The sequence below is a fragment of the Scylla paramamosain genome, chromosome 25 (genome assembly GCF_035594125.1).
Source record: "Scylla paramamosain isolate STU-SP2022 chromosome 25, ASM3559412v1, whole genome shotgun sequence".
NCBI classification, from domain to species: domain Eukaryota; kingdom Metazoa; phylum Arthropoda; class Malacostraca; order Decapoda; family Portunidae; genus Scylla; species Scylla paramamosain.
This window is the reverse complement of record NC_087175.1, coordinates 18,465,893-18,476,300: the sequence shown is the minus strand read 5'-3', so window position 1 is coordinate 18,476,300 and position 10,408 is coordinate 18,465,893. Positions and strand designations below refer to the sequence as shown.

At 44.9% G+C, this 10,408-nt stretch overlaps 1 protein-coding gene across 6 annotated transcripts in view; it reads right to left on the bottom strand.

The window, feature by feature from the left end:
* Nucleotides 1–3,505: 3,505 nt before the first annotated feature.
* The window catches only part of LOC135113254 (fructosamine-3-kinase-like), a 9,661-nt gene continuing 2,758 nt past the window's right edge, over nucleotides 3,506–10,408 (bottom strand). For 4 of the 6 annotated variants that reach the window (XM_064028457.1, XM_064028458.1, XM_064028455.1 and 1 more), the window contains 5 exons: nucleotides 6,464–6,647; nucleotides 5,873–5,923; nucleotides 5,302–5,443; nucleotides 4,692–4,869; nucleotides 3,506–4,373 (listed from right to left, as the gene is read on the bottom strand). In XM_064028457.1, the coding sequence (XP_063884527.1) occupies nucleotides 4,310–4,373; nucleotides 4,692–4,869; nucleotides 5,302–5,443; nucleotides 5,873–5,923; nucleotides 6,464–6,647 (619 nt within the window). In that variant the 3' untranslated portion in view covers nucleotides 3,506–4,309. The remainder of the gene's footprint in view (nucleotides 4,374–4,691; nucleotides 4,870–5,301; nucleotides 5,444–5,872; nucleotides 5,924–6,463; nucleotides 6,648–10,408) is intronic. The other 2 variants (XM_064028456.1, XM_064028460.1) reach the window with 2 other exon arrangements.

Sequence of the window (10,408 nt, the reverse complement as noted above, 5' to 3'; positions counted from 1 at the left end):
ACAGAACGCCAGACTTCTGATCTTTCTAAAATTTCTGATTGGGGCAGAGCAAACTTGGTATTGTTCAATGCCTCAAAAACTCAATTCCTCCATCTATCAACTCGACACAACCTTCCAGACAACTATCCCCTCACTCAACTGTCCCCCTCTTCTACACTGAACATCCTCGGTCTATCCTTTACTTATAATCTGAACTGGAAACTTCACATCTCATCTCTAGCTAAAACAGCCTCTATGAAGTTAGGTGTTCTGAGACGTCTCCGCCAGTTTTTCTCACCCCCCCAGCTGCTAACTCTGTACAAGGGCCTTATCCGTCCATGTATGGAGTATGTTTCACATGTGTGGGGGGGTTCCACTCATACTGCTCTTCTAGACAGGGTGGAATCAAAAGCTTTTCGTCTCATCAACTCCTCTCCTCTAACTGACTGTCTTCAGCCTCTCTCTCACCGCCGCAATGTTGCATATCTAGCTGTCTTCTACCGCTATTTTCATGCTAACTGCTCTTCTGATCTTGCTAACTGCATGCCTCCCCTCCTTCCGCAGCCTCGCTGCACAAGACTTTCTTCTTTCTCTCACCCCTATTATGTCCACCTCTCTAATGCAAGAGTTAACCAGTATTCTCAATCATTCATCCCTTTCTCTGGTAAACTCTGGAACTCCCTGCCTGCTTCTGTATTTCCACCTTCCTATGACTTGAATTCCTTCAAGAGGGAGGTTTCAAGACACTTATTCATCAATTTTTGACCACTGCTTTGACCCTTTTATGGGACTGGCATTTCAGTGGGCATTTTTTTTTATTGGATTTTTGTTGCCCTTGGCCAGTGCCCTTCCTACATAAAAAAAAAAAATCAGCACACACACACACACACACACACACACACACACACACACACACACAGAGAGAGAGAGAGAGAGAGAGAGAGAGAGAGAGAGAGAGAGAGAGAGAGAATGTAGGGAGGAGGGAGCGAGAGGAGGGTAAGAGGGCAAGGAATGAACAAGGGAAGGTTGGAACTGTACACTCTTCCCTCCCTCGTGGAGGGAGTAGAGGATGAAGAGAAGGAAAGGGGGAATATGGAAGATAAGGGAAGGACCATAGGGGGGGTGGCAAATTATTACGTAAGGCTCTGCCAATGAGACTTCCTCATTCTGGATAGAGGGTTGGACATGGGGTAGCTCATTTACATGACCGATGGAAACAGGGAGGGTGGGAGTGGCAATAGAACCTCAAGGATATACACGGAGTCTGCCAAGACAAGTCAAAACAGGATACGGGATTGCTCAACAATAAGTCAAAACAGGGTATGAGACTGTGGAATGGATGGCGTGATGGCTGGCCAGCTCGAAGGCTTGCAAGTCGAGGTAGCCTGCGACTGTGGGGTGATGGTTGGTGTGGGCTATTAGGGTGATGATGCTATCCGCCGTACTGACGTCGCGGATGAAGCGAAACACATGGGGGTGGAGGGTCTCCACGTGCCACTGCAGGCTGGACAACACTATCCTTTCAGGTGTTTTGGCGGCGAAGCTAGTGAGGGAGATGGGCCTAAGCTTGCCGGGCTCCTTGGGCTTGAGTATTGGTTGGATGACCACCTCTTTCTACGCAGGCAGCAGGCGGCCAGTTAACCAGGACTCACTGAGCAGGGACAGCAGCGTGTCGTCCATGGATGCCCCAGCGTGAGCCAGCATCGCTAGTGTCGCATCTTTTTTTTTTTTATGCCCGGCCAGCTCCTGTGGGGTGAAAGGCACGTCCGCTGCGTCCTGTTCTTTGCACTCTTCCCTCACCATCTCGTCGCGGTGCAGCCTCAGCTGCTGCTGGAGATGGTGTGTGTAGGGTAGTAGCTAAACATGGGAACCACGTGGAGTGAAGGCGTCGACGAGCCTCTCGGCCTCCTGCTGGGAGTGTGGGTGGGCTGAGGTCCGGTTCGGGGCGGCAACCGTGGCGGTGCACACGGTCCTTCACAGCTGGCTCTTGGGCATATGCTGTGTGAAGGCAACACACCATTCCAACCACTTTGCTTCCTTAGCAAAGTGGGAAACATCACGCTTGCGGGCTACTACTTCCTGCAGCAGCCTCAGGCTGGTGGGGTTTGGCCACTTTTTGTAGAGCTTGCGGTGTACGTTGATCCGGTGCTTGTGTTTCCTCATCTCCTCGTTATAAAACCCCCGGTCAGGGCTACGGCAGCTGCCAGGGGACCGCCTGTTTTGAAATGGCGACATCAACTGCCCTCTGGATGGCCGCCATCAGGTCTCTCTCCTGGTGGTGCAAGTCGCTTGGCGGTTCGTAGACGGCCCACCAATCGTTCAGGACGGCCTGGATCCTAGTCCATTCCGTCCTCTTGATGTCCCAGCGTGGTGGGTGGAGTGTTGGGACAGGCGGCATCACGGCGAGGGTGGTGAGGGTGGCAAAGTGGTCGTTGCTAAGGGTAGGGTTCACCTACCATGTGGCGCCTGTAGCCAATTCCCTAGACGCGAAGGTGAGGTTCAGCCGTGTCCCCCCCCCCACCACTCCCAAGATATGGGTAGGCTCCACGGTGTTGAGGAGACTTACGTAAAGGATCTCCTCGAGCAGGAAGTAAAGTCCATGTACTTCCTGATAACCTCATGTCCTCCATAAGTTTTTACTAAAATCCCAAAAACCCTATTTCTTCCATCAAATAATCTCATATCATTCTACCACACTATCACCACACCTTTCCCTTCCCAAAGTTGAGCTGTCCCGCCTAGTACAGCTATAGCCACGGCGTGAACGACGACTTCGGCAACAACTTCGGGCATGGCGAGAACCGCTGGGGGGATAACACAGATGGATCTATTTTCGTGGTCTTCCCCGATAGCTGAACACAGGCTGGAGTACAATGTGAATAGAGACTCTGGCTTCTTAGCAAATGTGCAGTATGACGCTCAGCCCCAGTATCCACTTATGGCCAGACCAGTAAGTCTCTAGTATCCAATGACGGCCAGCCCAGTAAGGTCCCAGTATCCAATGACGGCCAGCCCAGTAAGGCCCCAGTACCCAATGACAGCCAGCCCAGTAAGGCCCCAGTACCCAATGACAGCCAGCCCAGTAAACCCCCAGTACCCTTTGATGCCCAATGAGTATTTATTTTGAAGACCAATTGATGCCTTGATGTGACAAATTCCGAATCTATCTCTTTCTTATGTGAATCGTGGCCGCCCTTGCTCTCGTCTCTGTGTGTTTTTTCTTTGTGAGCAATCATTTGTGATGGAGGTGGTGAGTACTGGTAGTATTAATAATAGTATTAGCAGTAGTGATAGTAGTAGTGGTACTAGCAGTAATAGTAGCAGCAGAAGTGGTAGTAGTAGTTGTAGTAGTATCTGGTACCAGTATTGTTAGTAGTAGTAGTAGTAATAGTAGTAGTAGTAGTAGTAGTAGTAGTAGTTGTAGTGATGATGATGATGATGATAATGGTGAAAGTAAAAACATTAATAATAATAATAATAATAATAATAATAATAATAATGATAATAATAATAATAATAATAATAATAATAATAATAATTTTTATTTTTTTTTTATTTTGAACTAATGCAGTGTTATATCTATTAAACCTATGAACGTGGGAACTGGAAGACACTGAGCCAAAGAATGCAGACCATCAGTCAATAAGTCTCTTTTACACTTGCTTAGGGGCGGCCCAGTACTGCAATCCCATACCAGCTTTTGTTCCCTCAGTACTGTAGTAACTCAAATACAGAAGCTCCACATACCTGCTTAAGTAATGAGTGCACCTATTGTTTAACCGATAACCTTCTGGGCTTAAATGATCGAGTCCGGGGTTCGATTCCCAACACGGTAGGTTTTTCTGGAGCAGGGACTCACAAACTGTGCCTCTTGACTATCACCAAAGTGTGCTACCAAATATGCTGCCATATATGGGATTGGTCACTGTTGGTCTTCGGGTTGACCCTCAAGTTAAGCATCCTACTGGACATCCTGTTGAGTGCTCACTGTCCTTTGTTGAGCTTCTATTGACCCTTTAACTTTCGCCTTTGCAATTAAGTGTTGGAGTTGACCTTCATAATGAGTTTCCTAGTAAGCACTGCGTCTCCTTTGTTGAACTTCTGTTGACCCTTTGAGTCTCGCCTGTCTTGTGTTGAGCCTTGTGGTGAGTATTTGTCTTCTCGTTGACCTTAATATTGAGTCTCGTAGCAAGCTCTGAGTTCAATTTTCCACTGGAGCTTCTGTTGAATGTTTTCTGTCACATGTTGAGCTTCAGTTGACTTATTTGTTGAGGTTTCTGTTGATTCTTTGAGTCTCGCCCTATCTCGTGTTGATCGTAGTGTTGGTGCCTCATCCACACAATTCCTTCATCAGCTTAACGCAACCTGTCCGATACTGACGGCCGAAATGGTTCCTGCAGCAAGAGATACAGAGATGAATATTAGTTTTATTACGCAATGACAGAACAGTAAACAGGAACAGCTTAAGTATCACCAGTGAAAACAATAACTAATAGAATACACCTAATTTATCTTGTTTTATACTTAATTACTTCTTATAATATAGCCAATGTTACTGCAGTGAAATCGAACAACCTAGTAAGGCTAAGGTTATTCGCTGTTTAAAATTCCTTCAGAACATAATAGCACAAAAAATAAAGGAAGCTGAAGAAAGCCATTAAAATCACACATAACAACCAATCATCTGAGCCGCGAAGCTCCAGCCATCTCACCACTGGTTGAATTTGTGGAACAGCCTGTACAGCTTCTGCCTCGTCGCCCAGCCAGGAGCTTTGGGCACAGCGGCGTGGTACTCGGCCCAGAAACTCTCTCCGAAGCCAGGCGGGACGAGGGCCGACACGGCGCTATCGTACTCGTGGTGGCCATAAAAAACTCCAGGATCAAAGAGGACTGTGGGGAAAGGAACACACGGGCACCGGATCAAAGACTAAAGGAAGGAACACCGTCACCCAACCCTTGTACAGTCATGGCCAGCAGTCGGTCAGCACATACGTTCTGCATTAAGCCTTTATCTGAGAAACCTGAACTGAGAGGAAAATATAGTGGTAGTAATATTGGTAAATGATAATGCATGATTCTTCTGTGCATTGGAGTAGTGTACCTGACTGAAGACTGATGAAACAACAAATAATGACCATTTCATTTGAGTCACCATACAAGAATAAACTGAGAAACACTAAAACTACGGGCACTAAAAAGAACAGAATGAGGGAAAAAAAAAAAGCTGAGAAGAGAAAGGAAGAGATGGACAGACTGATAAATGGCTTAGAGTTAGAATTAGAGGTGTGTGAGTGAGTGCGTTTGCGTGTGCGGCCGCCTCACCTGGCCCTTGCTGAGTCTCTGCCGAGTTTCCCATCCATAGGTCGCCGTGCAAGAGCGAGGGAAGCACCTCCACGCCCGCGAAGAAGCGAGGCATTTGTGTCTGAAGTCTCGACCACAACTCCAGCACCTCGCGATCCCCGTACTGTGTGTGTGTGTGTGTGTGTGTGTGTGTGGAGGAGCGAGGATATATATTTTCACGAATTTGTATTCTTGATTTTTAATTATGTAAAAATTATAGTTTTTAAGAGAAGTTTCAAATTTACACTATTAGCTACGTTTGAACCCCTATTACTACTACTACTACTACTACTACTACTACTACTACTACTACTACTACTACTGCTGCTGCTGCTGCTACTACTACCATTACTAATATTGCTACTTACAGCCACCGCTACCGCTAATTCTACTACTACTGCTACTACTACTACTACTACTACTACTATTACTTCAGCTACTACTAATATAGCTACTACTACTACTACAGCTGCTGCTGCTACTACTACTACTACTACTACTACTACTACTACTACTACTACTACTACTACTACTACTACTACTTACTACTTGCCTCTGTCTCGATCATGGCAATCTGTTGCTGAAGCTTTCTGCTAAAAAATGTCTGGAAATTAAATAGGATAATTATATTAGTTCACCTCCCATTGTGTGTGTGTGTGTGTGTGTGTGTGTGTGTGTGTTTTCTATACCAAAGTAGATCTCTATACTCCTCTTAATGTTAGCAAAAGATGACCATAGCAGTAAAAGCGATTAAAATATGATAATGAACAAAGTGTTCTAACAAACTCGTCCTTTCCCTTACAAGACGCACCGACACTCTTTTTTACACAATCTGTCCATGCAAATTAGGCCTTTATACTTACGCAAATGTTACCAAAAGGTGACCAAAGCAGTAAAATACTTCAAGACACTTATAATCCGGCTTTGCATAATCCATTTGGCTGATCTGTTTAGGGACTGAGCTTATTTGGTCTCTCTCTCTCTCTCTCTCTCTCTCTCTCTCTCTCTCTCTCTCTCTCTCTCTCTCTCTCTCTCTCTCTCTCCCCGTCTTCTTTTGTATTTCTTTATGTTTCCCTAAGCCAGAGCACCTGTTACAAAAAAAAAAAGGTTAACATACGGTAATGAACAAAACAATCTAATAAACTTGTCTCTCTTTCCCTACAGGATGCACCTGCCAGTCGTCGCACCAGGTGTTGTCCTGCAGGATGTAGCCGCAGGGCGTGGGGGAGTGGAATCCGAAGTGAGGCACGAAGGTGGAGCGCGCGTCCCCGTGCCTCACGCGACTGCCGCCCGGGTGAGTGGTGGCCAGGGGGTTCTGGAGATGCAGCCTGAGAGAGCGGGTGAGAGTTTGAGATTTAATGCTATTTTATTTCATTTACTTTTTTGCTCTATTTTTTTATTTGGTTATTTACTTTATTTTTTTTCTTTTTCTTTTTGTTTTAGTGTATTTTATTTATTTATTTATTTATTATTATTATTTATTTATTTATTTTATTTTATTTTTTTTTTTTTGTATGTTTTTTTTTATTATGTAGGAGCAACATTGGCCAAGGTCAACAAAAATCCAATAAAAAAAAAATGCCCACTGAAATGCCAGTCCCATAAAAGGGTCAAAGCAGTAGTCAAAAATTGATGGATAAGTGTCTTGAAACCTCCATTTTGAAGGAATTCAAGTCATAGGAAGGTGGAAATACAGAAGCAGGCAGGGAGTTCCAAAGTTTACCAGAGAAAGGGATGAATGATTGAGAATACTGGTTAACTCTTGCATTATAGAGGTGGACATATTAGGGGTGAGAGAAAGAAGAAAGTCTTGTGCAGCGAGGCCGCGGGAGGAGGGGAGGCATGCAGTTAGCAAGATCAGAAGAGCAGTTAGCATGAAAATAACGGTAGGAGACAGCTAGAGATGCAACACTGCGGCGGTGAGAGAGAGGCTGAAGACTATCAGTTAGAGGAGAGGAGTTGATTAGACGAAATGCTTTTAATTCCACCATGTTTAGAAGAGCAGTATGAGTGGAACCCCCCCACACATGTGAAACATACTCCATACATGGACGGATAAGGCCCTTGTACAGAGTTAGCAGCTGGGGGGGTGAGAAAAACTGGCGGAGACGTCTCAGAACACCTAACTTCATAGAAGCTGTTTTAGCTAGAAATGAGATGTGAAGTTTCCAGTTCAGATTATAAGTAAAGGACAGACCGAGGATGTTCAGTGTAGAAGAGGGGGACAATTGAGTTTCATTGAAGAAGAGGGGATTGTTGTCTGGAAGGTTGTGTCGAGTTGATAGATGGAGGAATTGAGTTTTTGAGGCATTGAACAATACCAAGTTTGATCTGCCCCAATCAGAAATTTTAGAAAGATCAGAAGTCAAACGTTCTGTGGCTTCCCTGCGTGAAATATTTACCTCCTGAAGGGTTGGACGTCTATGAAAAGACGTGGAAAAGTGCAGGGTGGTATCATCAGCGTAGGAGTGGATAGGACAAGAAGTTTGGTTTAGAAGATCATTAATGAATAATAAGAAGAGAGTGGGAGACAGGACAGAACCCTGAGGAACACCACTGTTAATAGATTTAGGAGAAGAACAGTGACGGTCTACCACAGCAGCAATAGAACGGTCAGAAAGGAAACTTGAGATGAAGTTACAGAGAGAAGGATAGATGCCGTAGGAGGGTAGTTTGGAAATCAAAGCTTTGTGCCAAATTCTATCAAAAGCTTTTGGTATGTCCAAGGCAACAGCAAAAGTTTCACCAAAATCTCTAAAAGAGGATGACCAAGACTCAGTAAGGAAAGCCGGAAGATCACCAGTAGAGCGGCCTTGACGGAACCCATACTGGCGATCAGATAGAAGGTTGTGAAGTGATAGATGTTTAAGGATCTTCCTGTTGAGCATAGATTCAAAAACTTTAGATAGGCAGGAAATTAAAGCAATAGGACGGTAGTTTGAGGGATTAGAACGGTCACCCTTTTAGGAACAGGTTGAATGTAGGCAAACTTCCAGCAAGAAGGAAAGGTAGAAGTTGACAGACAGAGCTGAAAGAGTTTGACTAGGCAAGGTGCAAGCACGTAGGCACAGTTTCGGAGAACAATAGGAGGGATCCCATCAGGTCAATAAGCCTTCCGAAGGTTTAGGCCAGCAAGGGCATGGAAAACATCATTGTGAAGAATTTTAATAGATAGCATGAAGTAGTCAGAGGGTGGAGGAGAGGGAGGAACAAGCCCAGAATCGTCCAAAGTAGAGTTTTTAGCAAAGGTTTGAGCGAAGATTTCAGCTTTAGAAATAGATGTGATAGCAGTGGTGCCATCTGGTTGAAATAGAGGAGGGAAAGAAGAAGCAAAGTTATTGGAGATATTTTTGGCTAGATGCCAGAAGTCACGAGGGGAGTTAGATCTTGAAAAGTTTTGACACTCTGTTAATGAAGGAGTTTTTGGCTATTTGGAGAACAGACTTGGCATGGTTCCGGGTAGAAATATAAAGTGCATGAGATTCTGGTGATGGAAGGCTTAAGTACCTTTTGTGGCCCACCTCTCTATCATGTATAGCACGAGAACAAGCTGTGTTAATCCAAGGTTTGGAAGGTTTAGGTCGAGAAAAAGAGTGAGGAATGTACGCCTCCATGCCAGAAACGATTACCTCTGTTATGCGCTCAGCACACAAAGACGGGTCTCTGACACGGAAGCAGTAGTCATTCCAAGGAAAATCAGCAAAATACCTCCTCAGGTACCTTCAACTAGCAGAGGCAAAACGGCAGAGGCACCTTCGCTTAGGGGGATCCTGAGGAGGGATTGGAGCGATAGGACAAGATACAGATATGAGATTGTGATCGTTGGAGCCCAACGGAGAAGAAAGGGTGACAGCATAAGTAGAAGGATTAGAGGTCAGGAAAAGGTCAAGAATGTTGGGCGTATCTCCAAGACGGTCAGGAATACGAGTAGGATGTTGCACCAATTGCTTTAGGTCATGAAGGATAGATAAGTTGAAGGCTAGTTCACCAGGATGGTCAGTGAAGGGAGAGGAAAGCCAAAGCTGGTAGTGAACATTGAAGTCTCCAAGAATGGAGATCTCTGCAAAAGGGAAGAGAGTCTGAATGTGCTCCACTTTGGAAGTTAAGTAGTCAAAAAATTTCTTATAGTCAGAGGAGTTAGGTGAGAGGTATACAGCACAGCTAAATTTAGTTTGAGAGTGACTCTGGAGTCGTAGCCAGATGGTGGAAAACTCGGAAGATTCAAGACCGTGGGCACGAGAGCAGGTTAAGTCATTGCGCACATAAACGCAGCATCCAGCTTTGGATCGAAAATGAGGATAGAGAAAGTAGGAGGGAACAGAAAAGGGGCTACTGTCAGTTGCCTCAAACACCTGAGTTTCAGTGAGGAAAAGAAGATGAGGTTTAGAAGAAGAGAGGTGATGTTCTACAGACTGAAAATTAGATCTTAGACCGCGAATGTTGCAGAAGTTAATGAAGAAAAAGTTGAGAGGGGTGTCAAGACATTTAGGGTCGTCGACAGAAAGGCAGTCCGACCTGGAGCCATTTATGGTCCCCTCCCCAGATAGGGACTCCGAGGCTGGTGTAGGAGTCGCCATGATGATTTTGAAATTTTTGAGTTAAGGGTGTGTGTGTTATTAGGTGCTTGTAGTTTTGTGTGAAGTAAGAGAGTTGTCTTTAGAGGGCAGGCTGCAACTGAACCCTTGTGTTATGAGACACAAAGGGAAACGTTCAGTGAGGTCACAGGTGGGTTTAATGATAAGTTCACAGCACCCCCTGAACAGTGCTTTACACCTCACTGGGAGTAATTATCGTTTCGGCAGGTGTCTACTGCCTCTTCCTGTGTGTGTGTGTGTGTGTGTGTGTGTGTGTGTGTGTGTGTGTAAGCTTAGTTACATGAGATTAATTTCCATATTATTTTTTTCACTGTTTCGGGGTGTGTAGATAGGTAATACGTTTTCTTTCTTTTTCTAGTGATATTCTTTCCTAATGCATTTTTTCCACTGAAAATAATAAATAACGTTCCCTCGAACATTATTTTCCGTGCCGTTTACTACTGTGACATTTATTTCGGGGACAATTCTTCCTCCTCGTCATTTTCACGTATCAT